The following is a 24,528-nucleotide window of genomic DNA, read 5'->3' on the forward strand; positions in this document are numbered from 1 at the left end:
TGCTGCTACCACCAATAGTAATAATGATGATAAGGGAAATAACAAGGGAAGAGAATACAACCACTCACCACCTGCTGACTGATACCCAGCCCAACCAAGCAGTGATCTAACCCTTCCAGGTAACTGCCCCCATTTTATATACTGGGTATAACATGCTGTGGTATGGAATAACTCTTCGGTTAGTTTGGGTCAGGTGTCCTCTCTCTACTTCCTCCCAGCTTCCCCTTCTCCCTGGTAGAGCATGAGACTCAGAAAGTCCTTGGTCAGAGTAAACATTACTGAGCAATAACTGAAAACATCAGTGCTATCAGCGTTGTTCCCAGCCTGAAAGTCAAAAACACAACAGTCCACCAGGTACTAAGAAAGAGGAAAAAAATGACTGCTACTGCTGAACCCAGGACAAGGTCAGACAATCCCAGGGCTCTGTGAAGTTGTTTAGTGTTGTCTTCATATTATATATATATATATGTATATATATAAAGCAATTTGCTAAAGTACGTGACACATCAAATAGAGGTTTGATAGTTTATTTAATTCAATACAGTGCTTCAATAAAATACTATTCGTTTTCCACAAGAGCAGAGCCTTTCTTATACTCCATGCAGCTACAAGTATTATCCATCTCTTAAACTGCACCAGTCTCAGTATAATTTCTCTCTTTTGTTCATTTGCAAAGGTTTACCAGTGGTTCCCATGGAATCAGAACTGAGTCAGCAATCTTGAGTTCAGTTACATTTCAGTGAATTTTTATCAAAACTCTTTTCTTCAGTATGTACAGACCTGGAAAGCCAGGAAACTTTCAAACTCACTTCTAGGAAGTTACTTTCAAGACTAGTAAGTAACCAAAAGATTTCTAAACTTTCAGACCACAACACTGGTAACAGCTTGACTATTGGAGAAAGACAGAAATGGTTCCAGTATCAAAGTTGTGGTACAGAACAGCAACAATGCGGGTCTACTTACTGTTTCTGTAGTAATTTTCAATTGTTTCTGTATTAAAATACACCACAGTAACTGTGATATCATCTCTGTACATTCTCACAAGGTCTTCAGGCAGTGTTAGCATTGCAGCAAGTTTCTCTTGGTCCACCTCCCCATACTCATTACTTCCAATTGCATGCCTTATTAAATGAGTAGCTATGTTCTGGTCAAGTGAGGCAATGCCTTTGTTTTTCCTCTGAAGTAACAAACTGTGCATGTAACCCAAATTAACCGGTTTCTCAAAAGCCAGTTGTGGTTTCTGCACATTAAGCTCTGAAAGGTGTCCAGCAACAAGTTTTACAACCTTCTCATTACTTAACATCTCCCACAGTCCATCTGAAGCAATAACTAGAAACTTATCCTTGCTTCTTAATTTGTGGTATGTGACTTCAGGCTCTGCAGTTAAATATGGAGGTGTATGGTAGTTTGGAGGAACGTACTGGTAAATATTTAAATCCTCAACATCACAGCTATTCTCAAGAACACTATGCTGCAGTTCCTTACTCCACTTTAATTGCACATCTCCAAAAGCCCTGGAAGGCATGAGAATCCCCAATAACCTGTCATTCACAAATAGTGTTTTCTCCTCAGATCCAGGATGTTCCCTTTTCAGTCTTCTGATTTCAAACTCATCAACAGCATTGTGGTCTCGGGTCAGAGGGAGAGTAGACCACGTCCCATCTTCCTCATGAACCCCTAAAATTGCTCTGCAATCACCAGTATTTGCAACATGTAAATTAACACCATCAACATGAGCTACGCAGGCTGTTGCACCGGAAAAAGCTACTTGAAGGGCAACATTTCTCATCAGCTCATTTTCCTGGGGTGCCTGAACTTCCAATGATATGTCTGAGTCTAACCTTTTGAATGCACATATCATGGCTTCTTCTAAACTGAATCCTGGCTCAGTGTCTAGGTCAAGTAAATGCTGCCAGTAAACCCGGAGGTTTTCAAAATATTGTGAAGTTATTTCTCGATACTCTACATCATTAGGATGCTTGTGCCATTGCAGGATAGGCAGAACTGGTTTCATGCACTCCACAGCAAGCTCAAGCTCTTCCAAGGTTTGCCGAGACATGAGAGAAACTGCTATATAATGAAGGAGCCTGTCACTCACTGCCTGAGCACAGGCAGAACCTGCATGACCGTCAAAGACCCCAAACATCATCCCTTTGGTCTGCAAACAAGTGGCTGCACTTCTGCGGTCTTCTATAGGGGTGTTGGATGCCAACTGGTTACTTTCAAACCTCAACACAGAATTTGCATTTTTACCATTGAAAGTCAGTATTTTATGGGATAATTCCCCTGCTCTGAGTATATCATTGATTTGTGATGGAGACAACTGGAAAGAAAAATGCTCTTCTTCAGTAGAAGTGTGTCGGAATGCTTTTAAGGAGAAGACATGGTCTAAACTGCTGCTTCCAGGAGGGTACAGCTGTGTTTTGGAAAAAACAAGCTTCCATTTTATCTTGTTTCTGTTTGGCATACAGATGGAGTACAAACGTCCTTTTCCTTGTAAAACAATGCCATTTCTGGCTGAGCTGAAGATCCAGGATGATACAGTTCTTGACATCATAAGTCACTCCAGAAACAGCAGCACTGTCCTTCAGTCACACAGAATATCCTTATGGCCTGGAATATAAGAAAAGGAAAGGAATAAAACTTAGAAGGTTCACAAGAAGCTTTCTACATAGTGATACGAAACCAAGTCTAGAGCTCACAGAAATATTCATAACACTTTTTCCCCAGAAGACTGCTATAGAGGCATCTCTAACTTCCATCACATAATTATAACCTTAGGAAAGGACTGTCCCTCCCCACTTAACTCGTCAGGAAAGCTAACTTTTACCTTCCAGACATGTTTTTCCTCACTGTGGCAAGGCTAAGGAGAAATTGCAACATTACAAGGAATGTAATTGTAAACTGGAACAGAGAAAAGCCTTATCTAATAGAACAAGAACAAACAGATCCAATGAGTTTGAAAACAGGAATTTCAATGACAAATAATGTGCAACCTCAAAAAGCCTGACAGAGCACAACTCTGTTAATACACTCCAGATATCAAAACCAAGAGAAGGTCAGCACTTAAATCCTACGGAGAAATGGAAAGGTGTGGGAAATTAATTATTTATATGGATTGCCATGATCCTGACAATAGAACAAGCTAGTCTACCTTTCCAGCTCTGTTCCAGCTTATAAGCTTGACTGGTTTTCTATTGTTGGTTTTGTTTTGAGTTTGGTATTTTTTTTACCTTCAAGGTCATAACCAACCTTGACACAGGTAGGACTTTTTGTTTAGCTAAAGGCAGACTCCACTGCTAGCTAATTACTGCATTTATCACAGCATTATGGACTTTGATGCTGGGATAGATAACAGCACAGTTACATTGACAGCTTTTACAATTTTGCTTGCTCATTAGGGGTGTGATTATTACAAGCAGCTGTGAAGAGCTCTGCTGCCAACATCACTAAAACCCAGGGCACCCAAACAGCCAAAAAACTTTAGTTGCCATGGGAGATGTCCATCATATTGTCTCCTACTTTAAATAAGCTATTCAAGCTGTGGGAAATGGTTAAGTACAACCAGATGGTTACTCCAGAACACAATTTTGCCCCATGGATTTCAAAAGCTGACTGTATAGTAACACTGCCAGTACAATTACTCCCAAAAGATCACTGTAGCAGCCAATTAGAACAATACAGTTTTCTGTATGCTCTGAACCACTTCCAGGTGGCCTGCAGTACAACATGCTCTAGGACTTCAGCCAAAGGTGCTACCCACCACTGCAGTATTGTTCTTTTTAGCAGGGCATTTCACAAGAAACAAGCAGACAGCCTTGCTGTTGCATTAAAGTGTTTTTAAGAACTCAGCAAGAGCTAAAAACAAACTTGAACTATTCTAAACAAAAGGCCTACTGATAAGACCCAGGACTTTACTGAAATTCCATTTGAAAAACAAAAGCAACATGCAGCAAAATATTTCTGAAGTGCACCACCCATGCTTTACAACAAAAAGACAAGCCATTCCAACAAGGACCCCACCACTACCATTCTGGGACCCTACGAGGACAGGCAAAGGCACAGCGTAAATTTACGGCCAATGTCAAGAGACGGAAATAATGACGACTTCAATGTTCCTGACTCAAAAAACCAATAAAAACTGTTTTAAGCAAACTTACCTTGCTCACATCAGCTGACTGACAGACACTGCAAGATAGCATTTTTTTTCCTAGAAGCAGAGTTGCCCAATACCCCAGTGGCATGTGTTTGCCTAAGGTCAGGTAGCATTTATCAGCCCTGTCACATATTTCTGAACTCACTGCCATAACTACATCTCCACATCCTTGGGCTCCTATTCAAGCGCAATGTGCAGACCCCACTGCTTCTGCCCAGGACACCCACCCGCATCCATTAGCCCCTGCAGCACAAGTGTGTTAAAACACAGTAGCACTGCTAATAAAAGCAATGTGCTAAAGACCATTATGTAAGTGCCCATTACATAAAGCTTATACTCCCCACGCAGCACACCTACCACTTCAACACTTCCTCATCAGGTGAATTAGTGTAATCACTGAAACCCAAACTGCCACCGCAACACAACCCGCCAGCCGCTGATTAACCAGGGTACACACTGGGGACTCGCAGGAGAGAACGCTGTGCAGTAAAATAACAGATATCCATTACATTCAGCTTTACAGCCCTGCAGCAACTCCCACATACAGCATCCAACACCCTATGCTCCCCTCGCTCCCGACACTGCCTACACAGCCCCTACACACCCAATCCTTACCCCACACATATCCAACACCTACCAACCCCACCACACGACCTCCCACAAGTTGCTCACCGACCCTTCACACCCCATCGCGCACACACACACACACACACACACAGCTCCAGCCGCATATCTCCCCGCAGGCTTCTCTCCTCAGGCTTCTCCCCGCAGACCCAGCCCGGGGCCTCCCCGCCCGCACCGCTCCGCGCTCCCGCTGCCGGCAGGCTGCCCCTTCAGCAAGCTCATCAAGCCAGGCCCGGCTCCGTTCCCTTTAGCCCCGCGGCATTGCCTCCCGCCCGGCTCAGCCAGTGCCGCGGCGGAAGAGCTGGCGGCCACCGCCCAGGCGAGCCCCCGCGGCGCGGCTCTAGCGCGGCGCTGGCCAGGGCAGCTCACCCGGCGCGGCACCGGCAGCGACACCGACTCCTGCTCCCTCCCCGCGCCGCACTGAGGTAGCCGTTGCCCCGCTCTTACCCCCACCGCCCGCAACCGCCTGCAGGTTCCGGGCTGTCCGGCGCGGCAGGAGAGGACTGACGGCACTGACTGACGGCCCCGCAGCCCAACCCGCGGCCCTGCCGCCAGCCCCGCCCCCGAGACCCGCCTCCGGTAACTGCCGCGCCCGGGGCGGTGCGCGGGGTCCTGTCAGGACGAGGCAGGATGCGTGAAGCACGCGGGGCCGAGAGCGGCCTCTCGCCCCTCCCTCCCTCTTTCCCTCTCCGCCATGTTCTCCTCAGCTCCTGCCTTCGCACCGGAGCTCAGGCACAGCTGCGGATGTGCCGCCCAGGCCCAGCGGGGAGCAGGGATCCGCGGCACGGGGCCCGGCGCCTCCTGTCACCTCAGCTGCCCGCGCTGATCCGCAGAGCTTGGCTACATCACAGCTGAGGTGCTGAGGCCTCTACTTCTCCCTTCCCTGCGTGCTTTTAAGCAGGGTAATAACGTGAGAGATAAAAGCGAGCAGATGATATGTGTTAGGGGAAATAAAACCATTAGCAACATTTCTTTTCCTTATGGGTTAGTCAAAAAACAACTTTCTCTTGAGGCAGGGTCCTTAGGATTTTTGTTTGCTTCGTTTAAATACAATTCCACACTCTTCAGTGCCACCAGCTGATGAGCGTCAAACTTGAAAAGCCCTTCTGAAAATGGTCACATAAATTATGGAGACCAAAAGTTAAAGTTTCATTCTGGGGCTCCTCCTTTGTTTTGTTCTTTTTCTGTTTGGTTGGTTGGTTGGGTTTTTTTTTTTTTGGTGTTTTTTTTTTTTTTTTGGTGATTCCTGAAGCTGCTTCTCACAGCCAAAATGTAGCAAGACAAGGCACTGGCCCAAAGTGCATGGTGGTTAATAAGTTATTGTGTATTAGAGATTGGTTACTAAGTACTCCTTGCTTTACCCTGGCATGGCAGTTTACACGAAAATGGAGGCTCACAAGTCAAAAGAGGCTTTGATTTTAATAGTACATTTTTTTATTCTGGCTTCTTGTACCAAAGATTGTTTCATCTGAATAACAAGTTGCAGGTATCCTAGATGAGGTCAGCCTGTTCCCAGGCTATCTCAAGTGGAAGGGTATGCGATCATCTTCGTGAGTCTGAGCGTTCATCTGTTTCTTGTTTTTATTAACACAATGAAACATAGTTTCATGTCAAATGGAAAATCAAACCCAGGGAAAAAAATAAATAGAAGATCACTTTAAAGAAAAATTCGAGGGCAATATTTTAGCACACATGAAAAAAAAAAGTTTGACATAATTATTTTGTCTGACAAATCTGCTGAACTAGTGCAGCCCCTACCTGCACCTCTTTGCTTTGCTCCACTGCACAGGTATAGGAGCAGTCATTTCTGGGTCTCAAAGCACTCCTTAGTCTCATCTACCAATTCTTCTCAGCTCAGAGTTTCTGTTCTCCCAGCATGTTTAAATGCTTCTGTTCAGCTGAAAGCTATGACTTATCACTCACTTCATGCAGTAATTCCATGCATAAACTGAAGTGATTTGGGAAATGTGTTAATGAAGGTGAAACAATTAAAAGCCCTCCAGAAGAAGGTGTTGCTTTCATTCCCTATTTTCTAAACACAAGAAGGAATACTGTATTGGAGGCTTCCAAGAAACTTACTGTACTTCAACGTTAATATACAGTATTTGACAGGACTTGATATGAAATTGAACCGAGATTTAGATCCTGCTTCAGTGTTTGGTTATGCTGATGAGCCAGTGCGACATATGATTAAAGATTTTAAAAGTAAAAATGCTACTCCTTGATATGATTTGATGTAAGAAACAATATTGCTCAAGCTTGTAGTATTTGTGTCTTCAGGAGTATCTAATTAAAATGTCAAATTTCTGTGGCAATAGCGTCTTGGTTGCCATAAACTTGTTAGTTTGTATCGAAAAAACTGTAACTCAAGTTTCCTTAAATAAAACCAGGATTTGGCTTTGACTTCCCTGTTTATAGGTAAACTAACACTCAGTATTGAGTATCTTCTGCCAGGAGAGAAGTTCTTACCAGTATTTATAACCAAATGACCCTAATTCCCAGGGCATTGCACTAAGGTGCAGGGATAGGTTAAAACACAGAAATTCTATATTTAGATTTTTTCAGGGTTTAATTTTGTCTGTGGACTTTAGTGTCAGCAACTTTGATTTTTTTTTGCAAACACATTTTCATGCTCATTTCTGTGTTGCTTGTTTAGGCCATGATCCAGCTCCCAGTGAAGGTTTTGATGGGGTCCAGATTACGTGAAATATTTATTTGAGCCTGAGAAGTCTGCACGACACAGGTTGCAGTGAGGACACTCAAGTACATGATGACTTTAATTCTGACCTGAAGTTACTACCTCAGGAGTTGCTAAGCAGATAAATTCCACCAGGTCTTTGAGACAGGAGTACACTGCTTAAGTTTGTTCAGCCAACTTTTAAGTGTGTATGAATGGAGAAGTACAAGACTGTGAAAGAGATTTCATTAGTTTTACTGCATGTTTCTAATTTTTCATGTCCTTCTATAAAAGGAGGCTAATTCTGTGACTAACCTGACAGGGAAACCTAAAGTTTTCTATCTGACTTTCCTTACACTGACACTGCACTATTTGGGATTTCCTTGGAAATTTCCTTCCATGGAACACTACTTTTTATTTTCTCCACTTGCACGTTTGGGCAACTGGCTGTGGCTGATTTGGCGTGATATATACCATTTCTGCTTCCAGAAGCTGCAGATGCTTCTCAGTTCTCACTGCCTTCATAGCAGGTGCTATGATAGCTTACTTTCCATCAAGTAATTTATATTCATTAGAGGTGGGAGACTACTAGTGCTTTGTAAACATTTCTTCTTATGGGGACATACAAAGAACAGAACTGTTAAATAAGCCTGAAGTTCCTAAGAAATCAAGTTAAAAATCAGAATAATATTTCTAACAAACAACTAGTAATTTTCCCAAAAGCTGACTAGTAATAAACGCAATCTGAATTCAAATAAAAGTAGTTTACTTGAAGTTCTCCTGAAGTGGAAAGACTTACTCTAGTGATACACATCAGAAAATGGCCATAGATCCGAAAATGTGACTAACCACCATGCAGAGGAAGGCAAGTCCCTTGAATGAATTGACTCTCTGATCCAACGTAGAAAATACAGATTGAGTTGGAACTTGTCTTTGACAAAGAGCATAACAATCTAGCTAACCAGTTTCTGAATGGAAATTAATTCAACACCAGCCCACAAAAGTCTTGGGTATCTCCCTGCTGAAAGCCTTTTAAAAAGTCAGCTGTTTACTGTGTTCATTTTGCCCTGTGAATAATGGCATGCATTTAATTTGCTGTATATCATATTTTGAATTTTCACAGTGTCCTGGGTTCAGCAGTAGCAGTCATTTTTTCTCCTTGGTAGCTGGTGCAGTGCTGTGTTTTGACTTTCGGCCTGGGAACGGTTGCTGATAGCAAGTATGTTTTAAGTTACTGCTCAAATGTTTGGTTTGTCCAAGGTCTTTTCTGAGCTCATGCTCTGCCAGGGAGGAGGGGAAGGCCGGGAGGAAGGAGAGACAGGACACTTGACTCAGGCTAGCCAAAGAGGTATTCCATACCATAGCATGTCATGTCCAGGATGTAACTGAGAGTTACTGGGAAGGGCGAGGACTTGGGGGGTTGAAGGAGGTATCAGTCGGTGCTCAGTCGGGCAGGGTGGGGTGAGTTATGGGTCGGTGGCTGGTGAGGTGTTGTATTCTCTTCACTTGTTATTTCCTTTCTCATTATTATTATTATTAGTAGCAGGAGTGATTTATGTTGTGCCTTAGCAATTAAACCGTTCTTATCTCAACCCGTGGGGGATACATTCTTTGGATTCTCCTTCCTAACTCTCCAGGAGTTGGGGGAGCAAGGGGGGGAGTGAGTGCACAAGCTGTGCGGATTGGTTTAAACCACAACACACAGAAGGCCGATTAGCACCTTAGATCCAGAGATCTCTATTTGAGACAGAAACACAGATTTCCTCTAAGTCTGACAAAGCAATTGCATTTTCCTATTTTGGTTACAGAAAATCCAGTCTTTGATCTGCCTATATAATCTAAAACGAATACTCAAGTGCTAGGAAAGCAAGCAAGCTGCAAATGTCAATGAACAGAGCTAAATACAACGAGTAGCTGTAGGAAAAATGCCAGTCCAACTCTCCAACTTCATTTAACTTCTGCTGCAACAACATAGGCTGTCAGTGTGTCTACATACAAAGTTGCAGGGCTTAAACCAAAGATCCAGTTTAAGTTAATGTAATTGCACTAAGGCAAAGGCCTTCATAGTTGCTGTAACTGGGATCTAAACTCCACATATAAAATTGTTACTGGACATTGCTTACAAACTGGTTTGTTAAACTGAAATACGTGCTCAGTTAAAGTTCTGTACCACTGTAAAATTAAGTTTTCTTGGGGACAGCTTGCAAGTGCAGGGAAGTCTTCTATTTTGGTCTAAAGTGTTCATGTGTAGAAAAGGAATTATATTCCTTTCCTCCCTGTCCTCCTTCCACCTTCTTCCCACCAGCAGATGAACAGGCTGAGATGACTCCTGAATTGCTTCATTTAATACTCCACTATATTCATGTGAAATGAAGCAAAATGATGGTTTGCATTACTATGTTGCTGTTCACTACCTGGAGTGACAACTGAAATTTTACAAAAATCATAGAATTACGGAATAGTTAGGGTTAGAAAGGACCTTAAGATCATCTAGTTCCAACCCCCCTGCCATGGGCAGGGACACCTCACGCTAAACCATGTCACCCAAGTCTCTCTCCAACCCAGCCTTGAACACAGCCGGGGATGGAGCATTCACAACTTCCTTGGGCAACCAAAAATGTAAATGCAAAATTAAAATGTAAATGCAAGCAATGGTATAAATGGAACATCACAGGAATAAACATTATCTGCCTTACAGCCATGCAAATTGAGAATATTTGTGTTAAACTCAGTCAGGTTTCATCAGTATACAGTAGCTCCTTCAGGGTGAAGTAAAAACTGGAGACCCCCTTTTTCAGGCAACATAGAGCAAGATGCTTCCATACACACTGTCTTTACTAAATGATCAGTTTCGCATGAAGAAGGAATTCAGAGAGGAAGATGGCTAAGGTATAAGATAACATTCCTCCGACACTTCCCCCTCCTCCCCCCCGTCTTATCTTTGCTTTTTTTGTGAAATCCTTTTTTTTTTTTATCTTTCTGACCTTTGAACACCACCAAAAGCATCACCTAGTGACACCTTGCAACACTTTTTCCCTGATGCTTATATTAGGGTTAGTTTGCACTCATGAAATATATCATTATAAATCACTGCTACATCATATCAACTATATTACTGAAACTGCCTAAAAATCTTTCTGGGAAAAAAAAACAAAACCACCAAAACCCAAGACAACTAAACTCAAATCCCAAAACTAAGTTGGACCTTAACTATAGTTGTTAAAGATAGTGTGCAGTTTACCAGACAGATGGTATCTTCACTCTATCAGTGAAGAGAGGAATAAAAAATTGGAACTAATTTATTGAGTTTCTTTTGTAAGATTGATTTTTATCTAGTAAAGGCATTTTAATGACTGCATATGCAGAGCCAGGACAGGGATTTCAGCTGGACTCACCTATACCTTTAAAACTTATTGTTGTCAAAGTTAATTTGCTCATCTGTTGTGTTTTGAGTGAATTGTCCTAAAAAAAATTGTTCTAAGCGCTGTGGTAAACAGACAGCCACTAGATGGCATTTCTCGTCTAGCATTTACAGCTGTGCAATTTCTGTCATTGTGCTAAATACAAGGCCTCGTGTTCTCTTAGTCGTGACAACTGTGATCCTGTTACAAGCTGAGCTAAGTCTTGCTGGAGTGGTTAAAGTCAACGGCTATTTTTCCTTTAACGTAGCTGGTAGAAGATGGATGACCAAGGTTTCAAGAAACTAGGAATCTAAAGGGCTTCCTTTTATATTTTGCTTTACCATAGTAAAAATAGATCATGTTATTTGATTCAAATGAAAAAAAAAAACCAAACAAACCAAAAAACCATGCACACACAAAAAAACCCTGTAAATAAGATAAAATTAATTTCTGAAGAAAGGTATAATGCAGTTCCTTCTGGGAGCTGAACACCTTGGGAGGATTCAGCATTTAAAGCTTCTTACAGTACCTAAGCTCTTACAATAACTTTGGGAGTTAACCATTATCCTTCTGTTATACATGATTAAGCCATCCTCAAAGAAGCTTAAGTACTGTGTTCAAGGTCACAGAATGGACACACTCTGTGGATAAATAAGATCTTTACTCTATTAGAGTCCTTGTAGCTGGAAAATAAACAAAGTGTGGGTATAAAAACTCTCTGAACCTTTCATGAGAGGGTGAGTGAGCAGAAATCTCCTAATACATCTAAAATGAGAAAATTGAAAATATTGACCAGTGATTTGTCCTGTGAAAGTGTGTACTCATACTAATGCAGCAGTACTCCGTTAAGCTATCTATGGTAAGTAATATTAGTTATACTTTAATGTGGAAATTATTTTAATTTACACATAATAAAATGGATTTGGACTATCCAATATGTAGAGATTCTTTAAAAAGACCTTTTACACTTTACAGTTTGTCTCTTTGTGAGGTTTTAATTTTAACAGGGACAGAAGAGTCATAAAAATGATAGTCTAACTGACCAGGCAAGAAGTCAGAATGTCTCGAGTAAAAACTTTAAGCTGAAAAAAACACCTGTTTAGTCCCAGAAGATGAAAACACTTGTGATATAGATGAAAAATAGTTTTGGAACAGAGGTAGGCTTTGTGGAAATTAAAAAAGCCCTAAAGTTTTGGGGGCATAATTTGTCTGTCCTTGGATCATTCTACGGTAACATAACCATGGTTTCCATGAAACTGAAGGTAAACACTCAAAGCGCTTTATCAAAATTAGACACACCGGCCGAAGATATCAAACAGCATTTCTGTTAATGAGAGTCTGAGAAAAACAGTGCTGTAAGTAGGGAGAGGTAGGTTTAATCAAAATAAAGGACAGAGATGCACACTCATTTCTTTCATTTGTAAAAGAAATTAAATTGATTTTCTGCAATACCAGTTTGCATTACTAGCATATTTACATTCATAATAGCTAAACACATTGCATTTTGCAATGATATTCTATTTCTTTGCATCTGCTATGTAAAAATCTCACACCTAAAACAACGCTGGATTACCCCTCACAACATCTTTGTGATGTAGGTCAATATTACCCTCCTTTTCACAGAATGGTTTGGGTTGGAAAGGGCCTTGAGATCATCTAGTTCCAACCCCCTGCCATGGGCAGGGACACCTCACCCTAGACCATGTCAACCAAGGCTCTGTTCAACCTGGCCTTGAACACTGCCAGGGATGGAGCATTTACCACTTCTTTGGGCAAACTGTTCCAGAGCCTCATCACTCCCACAGTAAAGAACTTCTTCCTGATACCGAACCTGAACTTCCCCTGTGTAAGTCTGAAGTCATTCATTAGCCCTTGTCCTGTCACTATAGTCCCTGAGGATGAGTCCATCTCTGCATCCTTGTAGGCCCCCTTCAGATACTGGAAGGCTGCTATGAGGTCTTTTATATAAGAGGAAACTGAGGAACAGGATTATTTAAGTCACTGTACCAGAGAAACTGTAGAAGACTTAGGTCTAGAATTCTAGTTTTCCATTCCTTGTACTGTGCTTCACATCTAGTGTCTTTCTCCCTTTCTGAGAAAGGGGAACAGCCCACAGTAGCTCTTGTTCTCATCCCTCTTCCTTTCCCTTTGCTTTGTTTTACATTCTACATCTTTGATTTCCCCATCTAAGCTGATAAGATTTGATAAATATCAATTTCTATCTGAACTATACAAATTAAGTAGGACATTTAAAGCTCAAAGTTAAACTATTTGAAATTAGACTGTAGGTAGTTACAGATAATGTCACTCTATTTAGTACACAAGTCTGAGTTTGTCACACAGCTGCAGAAGCAGCAATGCTAACACATAGCTTTTCTAAAGCAACTTTATCTCTAAGAGGTAAAAGGATGAAACCTCATATCTACAGGGAGTACCCCTGACAGGACAGGTGGCCATAGTGAATGGGGGATTGTGCAGCAATATACATTCAGTGCAGTCCTTACAGTAAACAAAAATTCTACTTTTCTAGGGCAGACAGTGAAGGAGGTCATATTGCAGAGCAAAATCACGTAACTGAGGTAGAATATGAACAACTGTGAACCACAAAACATATACGTGAATTGCTAGAGATGTTATTTAAAACAAAACTGACAAGGACATTATAGATACATATGATGCATGGCTAAAAAAAAAAAGTATCTGAACAACACTGTGCAATAAAGTGGCCTGCTTTTAAACACAGCATTCATATTGTTATTTTATATTAGTTGTAAATATATATAGTTAAATATATATGTGGTTTTCATACCAGTCGCTACTTGAGGTGAGTAAAAAACATTTTGCTAGTGCCATTCATGTGAAATCTATGGGTTGATAGACAACGAGAATACAGTGAAAGCAATCTTGAAATTAAACAGAGCTCAGGAAATGCTAACGATCAGTAGGGAAAACTTCATCACAATTTCCAAGATTGTTGACTATTTCATCATGTATTAAAGGAGACAATTAGAAATTGTAACCATCGGTACTACATCGCTATGTAACTTCCCATTTTATATAAAGTGGGATTTGAATTTCATCTTAATTTTTAGAGTTTCAGGTTTTGGAGACCTTGGAGACTATTTCTTTTATTAAAAATATGTCATTTCTGAAAAGAATAAGCAATTCAAATAAAATATAAAGTCAGAAGATTATCCCCCTCCAGGTTGAATGTTCATGGAAATGGTTATCTTGTGTGTTCCAGAAGTAATCTGAAGACCTGAGTTCCTGTTTAAAGTGTCTCAGATGTGGAAGCTCTTGGATATCTCAGTGCCATTATCAGTTTTCTTCAGGCCTTGAAGGAAGCTCGAACTACTCTCCCCTTAAGAGGCTGAGGGGGGCGAAAATTATTGACCATTTGTATCCTCTGGTCTTCCTCACTGGTGAAGAGGAGCATGCGAAATTTCTCCAGCTGTAAATCCAGGCAAAATAATTCACTGCTAAAGAGGGCAATCAATACTAAAGTTTTGTTTTTAAGGACAAAAGGAAAGTATTCAGTACATTTTAATCTATTAATAGAACAGGTTCAAGCAAAGATCCTATAGAGTATTAACAGAAAAATCAAAAGCTCTGGCTATTAAGCAGCCTGATTATTCACAGGTTAATGGTCTTTCAACTTAGCCCCACTGCAAATCTAATCAGTCACTGCCTGTTTATCCAGCCTTGAGTCCTACAAGAGCTAAGAGAGTATTAGAAGTTTACCTGTTTCTCAGAAATGCTGATGGCTTCTTTCAGCACTATCCATGTTACACTCTCGTTAAGAGGTGGTGTTGTCAAAGAACCAAGGTATGTCCAATAATCTAGATTCAATGGCAGGAGACATTTAGGGTTGAAGCTACTAAACTGAGCTTTTGTTCCCTGGGGGAAAAAAAAAGATTGAAATTTATCTTTTTACTCTTAAGTACAGACTAAATTTAATTATTTATTTTAAAATAAGAAATGCTACAGTAGCATTAAAAACTAGCAGAAAGGGAAAGTCTACAAAGCTTTGGCTGCCTTATAACAAGTTTTACAAGAGTAGCATGGTAAGCCTGATTCCTTTGCCTGGCTTACTGGACTTTGAGCTCTTGCCCCATTGCCCCTACCAGCTCTTTTCACAAAAGGTCTAAAAATAATGCAGGAAGTGTATTCAGCACATAGTGTTCAATGTGATCTCTAGATAATATCATAGCAGAATTCCTTGTCTCATTACCTGCTATTTTCTGTTCTTCCACATCTATTTTTGTAGAGAATATACACTATGGAGAAGTTGGCCTCAAACAGTCATGTCTGCTAGGACAAATATGTGCTTTAAAAATCAAATGTTTAAGTCTAAAATTAGAGACAGGTTGGTGAACCTAAAGACCTGTAAATATAGAAGTTATTGCCTGAAGTTGTGATTGCCTTAACTACCACAGTCTAGGGCAAGATTTTTTCAGCTTGTAGGAATATCTGAAAGGTACTTCATCACTCAAAAAGCACTGTCGAACTGGCACTATGAACTCTGGAGGGGAAAAAGGAGAATATAACTACAGTGATATTCTAATGATGGGAGATTTGTGGTGGGTGTTTTTCCATTTTTGTCTCAAACATGTACATGAGCCTGATTCTTAAAGGATATCCCAAAAACAAATATAAAGAGCTTAAGACTTACTTTAAATTTTACCATGTAAAAAGCATCAGTGAGTCTGTTCATACTGGCATGTTCTTGCCCAATCTAAAATAATGGAATAGACAAATTAAAAAAGAATGATTATAATTATGCTTTGAATAGGTGTTGTTTTCTTATCTAAATCTCAACATTCCTACTAACATAAGTTTAACAGCAATTTGCAATGAGTTACTGCCTCCAATAAGTCATCTGTTTTCCTTAAGCACTTCTTAAATATGCAGCTTGGTTCTCAAACACTTGACAGCATAATACTTTTCATCATCTAAACATGCTATTTTTGCAATTCTTACCTCCAAGAAAACAGCAACTACTGCCAAGCCATCTGGAGCTGCTGCTGCTTCTCCAAATGTTGCATATTTTCTGGCATTCCAGTGAACTAAGTGGAGCTTTAAAGAAAAATAACAAATAGGAATTAAATAAATTAGTAATGGAAGTTGATAATATAGTTTGTCTCATGTGAACAGACAATAATTGTCATTTATAACAACGTAGGTTTTACTCCAAAGGCATCTTTGGAAGGATTAACAAGTTCAAACTTTTGGACCAGTCCATCAACATGGCCAGCCACTGGACAAAGTTGCTGTATATCAACCTGTATTGGGCTTGCAAGGCACAGTCTTCATAGCGGGTGGGTTACAGGGGTGCCTTCTGTGAGAAGCTACTGGAAGCTCTGCCTATGTGCAATAGAGCCATGCCAGCCAGTTCTAAGACAAACTCCACCACTGGGCCAAGGCTGAGCCATCAGTGATGGTAGCACCTCTGGACAATGTATTTAAGGAGAAAAAAAACCCATGCAGCTTCAGCTGGAGAGTGAGAATATATTAGAGGAACAGCTCTGCAGACACCAAGGTCAGTGCAGAAGGAGGTGAGGAGGCTTTCCAGGCACTGGAGCAGAGATTCTCCTGCAGCCCAGGCTGAGGCAGCCTGTGCCCCTGCAACTTATGAAGGTCCATGGTGGAACAGATATCCACCTGCAGCCCAGAGAGGAAACCACACCAGAGCAGGGGGATGCCCAGAGGAAGCTGTGACCCTGTGGGAAGCTCAGGCTGGAGCAGGTTTGCTGTCAGGACTGGTGACCCCATGGGGGACCCCTGCTGGAGCAGTCTGTTCCTGAAGGATGGCACCCTGTGGAGGGGACCCACACTGGAGCAGTTCAGGAAGAACTGCAGCCCATGGAAAGGGCTTGCAGAAGTTCATGGAGGACTGTCTTCCATGGGAAGGACCCCACATTGAAGCAAGGGAAGAGCATGAAGAGTCCTCCCCTGAGGAGGAAGGAACAGAAGAGAACTCGTAAGGTTGTGACCACAACCCTTGTTCCCCACAGCCCTGTGCCAGGTGTGGAAGAAGGTAGAGGAAAACTGGAGTAAATTTAAATCTGGGAGGAAGGTGTTTATCAAAGATTCAGTTTTATTTCTCATTATCCTTCCGATTTGTTCAGTAATGAATTAAACAGATTTTCCTCAAGTCAAGTTCTGTTTTGCCCATGACTAATTGGTGAGTGATCTCTTCCTGTCCTGATCTTGACCACCTTCTTTCACCTGCCCAGCTGAGGAGGGGACCGATAGAGCAGCTTGGCTGGACACCAGGTGCCCATCAGGACTCACCCCACCACACAGCTTTAATCAAAACAAATCAGACATTAACCTGTGACCTCTATTCCCTGGTAAAGGCCTTCATCCCACAAAGCATTATGCTCAGCTACTCACTGGCAGACTCCAGGGTGCCATGCTGCCATAATATTTGGGATAGACTGAGCTGGGAAAGGTCTGTGCCTTGTCCTCGCTTTGCAGAACTTCTTCAAGAGCCACCAAACAAAGACATTTCTAAGCTACGTATAGTACTGGCTCATTAAGGTCTGCTGATCTAACCACGGTGAGTAAGCAGTCAGAATCTTAAAGGACATTCAGTCCCCACTGCAGACAAAGTCATTTGTCAACAGCATTTGCATGAATTAATCCAACTGTAAAAAACACATTGTTACCTCACAGGGAAAAGGCTTGCCATCAACTGTGTGCTCCGATCCCTGGCTGGGATTTGTCCCCCAGTGAAAGTGAAACTGCTTTAGCCGAAATGGACTCTCAAGGGGACCACCACTGATAGCTAGGCAAAAAAAAAAACAAAGGAAAAAGCTTAAGCATTCTGACTTTTTAGCTCCTGTTATTGAAGACTAACTGTTGTTGGCACAATAGTGGGAAAATTCATCAGCATTTCCTAATTTCCAAATTAAAAAGATGCATCATCCAGGCATTTAGAAAGGTTGCATTTCTTAATGGAAAGCACCTGAATTCATGTAAAATTTTAAATTCAAAAGGTTGAGTGGCTATTTGTACAGAACTTTGTGGCTTTTTTCAAACGTTATCTATGAAGATGCGACAGCCATAGTTATGGTTATGTCTTTCCTGTTAAACATAATAAATACAAGTTGAAAATTGAAAAAAAATTGAAAAAAATAGCTCAAGTATTTTCAACAGGGATGCTTGGGAGTTTGTGCAAACGACTGTAGATATCTTCACATCAGGTAGGTAATTCACCTAAGGCTTCCCTTTTTAAAGTATCTTTACTTCCAGTGGAGGTTATCTATATTCTGTTTCCTTGAAAAACCTGATCCCATAAAAGAGGTAATATAATAGACTGTACTTCACATGACACCATTCTGAATCTCAAATTGCCTTATAAAAGTGAGGAAATGCTACAGAGAAACTTCATACATCATTTAGAAACAACACTTAAGAACTGATGAATGTTTAAGTTGCCACCTATAGAAGATACTTTACCAACAGCATCAGTTAGCCTCCTGTAATTTTATATGGCACTAAATCAAAAGAATTTTGCTCAACACACATGAAAGCCTGATCAAAGTCCTATTTCAAGAAAATTAGAAAGACATTTATTTTCTGTAAAACACTAATCTTTGCTGTAGTCAGTAATGTTTCATTTAAAAAAATTAAAGCTGGGGCTTGCACGGAGCTGCCACATTCCAGCTGGCCTCTATGCAGGAAACTGGTGTTGCCAAATCAAAGGAGTTAGTATTAATCAGGAATCTAAGTCTCTCCTCATACATTTTTCTGCACTTAGTAATAAAATGCATCACCTGTCTTAAATATTATTTTAAGAAATCTAGCTATGATGGCTTACTGTCAAAATGCTGTTGTGCCACTTATACAGAGCTGTGAGTCACCAGATCTATTTCAACACAACTAAAACCGCTTTAAACCATGGCTTTCACTCCTAGCAGCCTTCTTCCTTAAAAGCATTATTGAAACAAGGCATGTGCTTAGCGTAGCAAGGGCAGAGGTCTTGATTCCCACATGCTCCGAGTCTGTATCATTTAATCCAGCTTAATAGATGTTCTCAAGCTGCATAAAGTTCACTGTTCCGTAGACAAAGTTCAGGTTTGAATTGCATTAATGTAGTTAGCAAGCTAAGATAATACTTCCACACATATTTTACAAATTCTCTTTCATAGGGGGGCATGCTTAATTGATCTGTGTAGTAAGATTTTTGGGAAAAATTGACATCCAGTCTTCTTGTCAAAGTCAGTAATGACACTTGAAAACCTGATCATCTGGCTGGGTGGATTCATTCAAGAAGAGAAACTTTAAACCAGAATGACTGGAATTTTAACCCCCAGCCCTTATTTCAAAGGGTTAGCACCACACATAAGTCACTTAAAACATGTTACCTTCTGTGATCTAGGGTATCCTAGTTAGTTAGTATCAATAAGCACACCCAAAATGAAATCAGTTTATAGGTTTAAAAGTTATCATCTCCACTTGAATGCTCCTCTCCTACCCCACAGATGCAAAAGGAAGTTCTACCATGGAAGCATGATTAACAGAAGCAATCAATCACTTAAGCATTTATAATCTCTAGCAAGAGCTAAGAGACAAGAATAATACACAACTGCAGATAGTCCAACATCGACAAGCTGCTGCCAACTCAGAATTGGCTGAAGGTTTTATAATTTCTGAAGAAATTGAATTGCTGTGAGGCAGGGAAGAAAGAAGAACAAAGCACAAGGTAACAGTGATTGGTTCGGATATAACTTGGTGTAGTGGCTATGATTATAATGACCCCATCTCTGCTAATGCTTCTCTCTTCAACCCCTGTCAATGGAAACTGGGCAGAGAGCCAGACAGGACTGGCATGTCTGTTAGAATCTTCGATTTGGATGATCATGGAAGGAGGGTAGTGAGAAGTTTAGATATTGCTCTGCATGCTGATGTGGTCTATGAACAATGGAGAGACGCATGGATTCCTTGCCTAGCAAACTGATAACCCCCATTTAAAAGGTAAGCACAGCAAACAATCTTATGATTTCCTGGATGCAAGAGCTTTTCCAAACATACAGTTCTAATGTACAATACTGCATTGCTACCGTCTCAAGTGAAGGCAAGAAACATGGGGCTCAAGAAGACAAAATATGAAAGGCTCTGGTCATATGGCCTGTTCTAAATTAAAATTATGTATCATAAACACACCACATAGAATGTACTTACTTGTTTCCCTTCACTAAGTCACAAAACAGTATTCCAAGTTAGTTGGCTGTGTATTAGTCTCACCTGTCCTGTCATTGGTATCTTCAAACTCAACCATAACTGAATGGCCATTGTTGGAGATGTTAAGAGAGGTACACAACTCATAGGAGAAAATAAGCTGCTTCAGATTAGGGTCATAAACTGCTCTTGCAGAAACTATATCAATAGGTGACTGGCGGTTCCCTTGAGCAATAGGATAGGATCTGTGCCACTCTGAAGGTCCTTCAAAAGAAAAGAAAGGGAAGAAAGGAAAACACCATTATTTTCTTCCTATTATACACAAAATAAAGGTTACCAATTTTCATGAGGTTTGAAGTAAAGCTTGATGAGCAGGAGGGACTCAAAGGTTTGGTCTCTAAGGAGTTAATTTGAATTCTAAGCTGGTGTGTTTTTATTAGCACAAACAGGCTGCAGCAAGATGGGGGATTCAACTATCTTGTACAAAACACACTAAGGGAGTCAGAACATCCACAGACTGCTGTATCTTCAGTTACCTGTGCCACTCATTCTCTGTGGAGTTTCTAATTACATTGCTAAGGTATCTGAAGACCATCCAAGGCAGTGCAGGTGTAAACTCACTTGCATGCACACATGCACTCCTCAAAGAAACAGCACTTAATTCTTCCTGGGAAAGATAGTGTAAAAGCTCCGGTGATTCAAATTAGATGCAGATGACTCAATCTCTTAGCTACTGACTATGCAGTTATTTTTAAAGTAATTTTATGACTGCAGTAAATCTTTGAGGCAGCTTCATTCTTTACTCATGCCCATTATGGTATCTCTCTACCCTGAGAGAAGGGTAGTGTGATAATTAACATTTTTGGACTTCCTGATCTCAATAAAGTTATGAGAAAGACCAATTTAATAACAGCTCTCTGCCACCAGAGCTGGAACATTCTTATGCTGTATGAGATAATAAAAACCTTATCTGTAGCAAAGAATTAGTTATGACTTTTTCTACTTCAGTATGGTAATGCAAGAAACAATTGAGATCTTCTACTGCTTATGTTCATAAAGTATTAAGAGTAATAACTTAACTGTAAGACTCCCACATACCTTCATGAGCAGAAACTTTTTTACATCAAGCACATGTATTTATCCTCCTTGAGATTACATAACAAGACAAGTGATCTATTATGCTTTTATTTGTCTTTGGCATTTTCTGAAAAGCTAAGCTGATAAAATAGTATCTTTTCTCAGCCTGACTCTACAGCAGATTCAGGATTTAAATGCTGTTATACAAGCTTAGGCAATATAATTTGTATTTTATAAGCTTTGTAAGACTGGCTTTGTTACTATAACCTATATGCCCAAACACATAACACTGTCTAATAGGACTAACCAGCTTCACTTAGCATTCAAACTTGCTTTTGGACCCACAGAAACTGAAATAATGGCTGTTAAGAGAGAGTGGCTGCTGAACGTTACGCAAAAGACTGTCTTATTGGACATCAGTCACTCATCCATCCTTCTCTGTAAAGGACACAGGTGCTATAAAACACTGTTGTAGGAATCGCTCAGTAGCTTCATGTATCCTCTCACTGTGACATACGTTCTTGGAGGTGGGAAGCAAAGGAGGATGACTAAATTAAAAGCTGTCAAATCAGAAAGTATGAACTGTTCTGTAAAGATCTCTGAAACTCATCTGTTCAATTTACTCATGTTCTAGAAATATAATATATACCTTCCTTTGTTCACATCTGTGGAAGCATAGATACCGCATTTCAACTGCTGTACTTTATCAGAAGATCTATTACTGCTCTACTAAATCTTCTTTTCTTAAAAGAGTTGCTTTTAGAGACACACACACAGTTAATCCTTTCCCTAACAGCTTCTTGGAAAGGGACCCATCTGTAATAGCTGCAGCCTGAAAAAAACCCCACTCAGCACTGATTCCCTCAGTTTAGGGACATTGATTCCAGCAACAAAAGACAGCAGTCATACGTTTGTGCCTCTTTCGGGGCCACTTTCTGGATGCTATTTATTATCTAGAAAGTAATTAATTACCTGCTGTACATACTTGGTGCTTGCAGACATCAAAATGCAGATGAGCTCTGCAGGGCTTAGGCAACAGCTCTAGAAACAAAACGAGTGGGGGAAGAGAGAGAGATGCAGCACGGAAATGCTAAGACCTACCGTCATCCTTCCCATATCCCCAAATGCGCTGGCCAGTCATTATAGGAGAGCTGCGCCCCGCTCTGCTGCCAGCTCTCTGCTCGGGGCACCGTTTCTCTACCTGCCCTTATAACGGCTCACCGCGGGATACGGTCAGCCCCTTAAAGGTACAGAGCACCAAAGCACCTCCTGCCCGACAGGGGAAGCACCTGCGCTCCTCCTGCTCAATCTGGTAACTCAGCATAGGAGGAGGACAATGTAAAACTGAGATAACTGAAGTCCCAGGACGCAGAGAAGAACGAAACTGTTCAGCTGGCATTTAAGGAAAAGTGGCAGTATTTTCCCATTCTGCACCACGTAGGAGCAAGAGCCATAACCTACTCTGAGCATGAGGGCACAGTAATGTGCTTTTATGTTCTGCAAGGAGAAACATCTGCCTCTCTTTTCTTCAACCCTCCTTCCAGCTGCAAAAAAAAAAAAAAAAAAAAAAAAAAGATGCTTCCACCTGATTTGTAATTAAATCGTCAGAATCAGCACTTAGGTGAAAACAGCATTCTCATCTCAGAAAGATTACTTGTGCTACTTTCAAACAACGTAAATCACACCCACTAAGGACAAATTACAATTTTCTTTTTGTTTTGTGACTAAAGAAAATTTAAAAAAAGACAAGAATAAAACTGATTACATTAGAGAACAGAACACAGCAGACTCTAGGGAAAGGAGCTGATCTGTGAAACCTCAGTTACCTGTATGGCCCAGTAGCTGCCTGCATCTTACTAAACTTGTGAAGAGGCTACAATGCAATACTCAATCTGTAGCTGCAAAATGTCTTAAGACATCTTTGTGGCAAGAAAATATTTCCTTGGTAGGGATTTTGTTAGATCTGAGGGAAAGCTGTCAGTTAAGGCTACATTTTATAAACATATTGATTTTCACAAAAACAGCAGCGCACAGAAATAGGGATGCTTCCATTATGCAATCAATGAAATAGAAGGAAAAAAAATCGATGAAAGCATTTTATGCATCTTTTACATTGTGGTACTGCATTGTAAGAATTAACTTCCTTTTCCATAGAAGCTTTCCATAGGAGTCAGCTATAAAACTTTCGAGATTTACTAATGCAAGCTAAATCACTCAGGAATGTAAACCACTGTAAAAGTGTCCACAGGATAATTCTACAGTGACTCATTGAAGCCAACTTCTCCATTTACTTCTGTTTAACTCCTGTGATAGACTCAGGTCCCTGTGGGCCTGGCACATGCAGCAGGCACTGACAGTGCAGGTATGTCTGTGGCCAAATAGTCTGCACACACCTCAGGGTGACTCAGGAATAGGAAGGAATACAGCAGTACTGCCATCAGGTTACCTTGCTTCTCAGCAGGACAAATGAGCTGGGAGAAGTTGTGATGTTTTGGTTCTTATTCTTGTGTGGCTCTGTGATTGTAGACAGGGAAGCAAGATGTAGACAGAGCCTTTCAGATGCAAATAGTCAAGAAAGCTGTTCTAGATCATGTGAAATGATCAATTTGCCAGTGATAACATGAAATTGAAGAGAAATTTTGTAAGCAAAAAACCCAAAGTATACTTTGGGGAAAAACATATGCAAGATAGAGAATACTGAGCAACTGCTTTCAAGAAAAACTTGAAAACCGAGGCTCAGCTCTGGCTCACAGGCCACAGCTCCACTGAAGTGGCCCTACATGCATTTGATATCATTCACCACTTCAGCTAAACATTCCAAACCACACAGATGTCTACATATGACATGATATATACCAAGGCAGGGCACAGGAAGAACTCTAAGGCAAGGGAAATCATGCTGAATATATGACAGGAAGTAGACTCCACAAAATGGATGTTTGATTGGTTTGATTCAGAAAAGTAAAAAAGGGTGAACTGGAGAGGGAAATAATAGCTTTAATAGAATTTTGGCTACAAATAATAGTCAGTGTGTACATGATAGTTTAATGTACTCCCCCACCCACTCACCCTTCTTTGTTTTTAAGGAAAATATTAAGTTTTCCTTAAAGTGAGAGTAAAATGGCTGCTTATACAAGTATCTCATTATTCTGTAACCCTGATGCCTCTTGATAGTGATTGCCTCTAAGAAAGGATTTTCACTGATTCTGTCTTCAAACTATCATTTATCACTTCAAAGGCTGTGGTAGCAATCTAATTCTGATTTCAGTTTTACTAACTTGAATCAAGGATAATTACATCACATTCATGTTCTTCTGGAAGTGAGAAGAACAGAGTGGTAAGTGTTTAAAGGCTGGATTTCTCCAGTCCTGAGCTATAAGTGAAGTACTCCCGATATCCACAGATTT

General features: G+C 40.7%; 2 protein-coding genes across 6 annotated transcripts; both read right to left on the reverse strand.

Annotated features, from left to right (window-relative positions):
• Positions 1-511: 511 nt before the first annotated feature.
• Positions 512-5,302, reverse strand: PDP2 (pyruvate dehydrogenase phosphatase catalytic subunit 2). 5 transcript variants are annotated; one of them, XM_034073305.1, is made up of 4 exons: positions 5,228-5,302; positions 4,514-4,635; positions 4,161-4,252; positions 512-2,613 (listed from the first exon to the last, which is right to left on the reverse strand). In XM_034073305.1, exon 4 carries the CDS (start codon positions 2,555-2,557, stop codon positions 956-958), a length of 1,602 nt encoding a protein of 533 aa, XP_033929196.1. In that variant the 5' UTR covers positions 2,558-2,613; positions 4,161-4,252; positions 4,514-4,635; positions 5,228-5,302; the 3' UTR covers positions 512-955. The 5 variants fall into 5 exon arrangements, with proteins under 5 accessions (XP_033929196.1, XP_033929194.1, XP_033929195.1 ...); XM_034073303.1 differs by lacking the exon at positions 4,161-4,252; XM_034073304.1 differs by lacking the exons at positions 4,161-4,252; positions 5,228-5,302 and adding an exon at positions 5,150-5,176.
• An 8,848-nt stretch (positions 5,303-14,150) lies between these two features.
• On the reverse strand, positions 14,151-22,293 carry CA7 (carbonic anhydrase 7). The gene is made up of 7 exons (XM_005152172.2): positions 22,223-22,293; positions 20,111-20,308; positions 17,530-17,648; positions 15,839-15,934; positions 15,531-15,593; positions 14,600-14,755; positions 14,151-14,309 (listed from the first exon to the last, which is right to left on the reverse strand). The coding sequence occupies exons 1-7, from the start codon at positions 22,260-22,262 to the stop codon at positions 14,187-14,189; spliced, it is 795 nt and encodes a 264-aa protein (XP_005152229.1). The 5' UTR covers positions 22,263-22,293; the 3' UTR covers positions 14,151-14,186.
• Between the last annotated feature and the right edge of the window lie 2,235 nt (positions 22,294-24,528).

Source organism: Melopsittacus undulatus, chromosome Z, assembly GCF_012275295.1.
Source record: "Melopsittacus undulatus isolate bMelUnd1 chromosome Z, bMelUnd1.mat.Z, whole genome shotgun sequence".
Lineage (NCBI taxonomy): Eukaryota > Metazoa > Chordata > Aves > Psittaciformes > Psittaculidae > Melopsittacus > Melopsittacus undulatus.

Bases quoted from the DNA above. Each gene is read 5' to 3' on its own strand.
- CA7 (XM_005152172.2), bottom strand. From the start codon at position 22,262: ATGACTGGCCAGCGCATTTGGGGATATGGGAAGGATGACG. The intron at 20,309-22,222 runs GTAGGTCTTAGC...TTTCTTTTGAAG, and splicing joins GGGATATGGGAAGGATGACG to GACCTTCAGAGTGGCACAGA. The intron at 14,756-15,530 runs GTAAGTCTTAAG...TTTTTCCCCCAG, and splicing joins TTTACATGGTAAAATTTAAA to GGAACAAAAGCTCAGTTTAG.
- PDP2 (XM_034073303.1), bottom strand. From the start codon at position 2,557: ATGATGTCAAGAACTGTATCATCCTGGATCTTCAGCTCAGCCAGAAAT.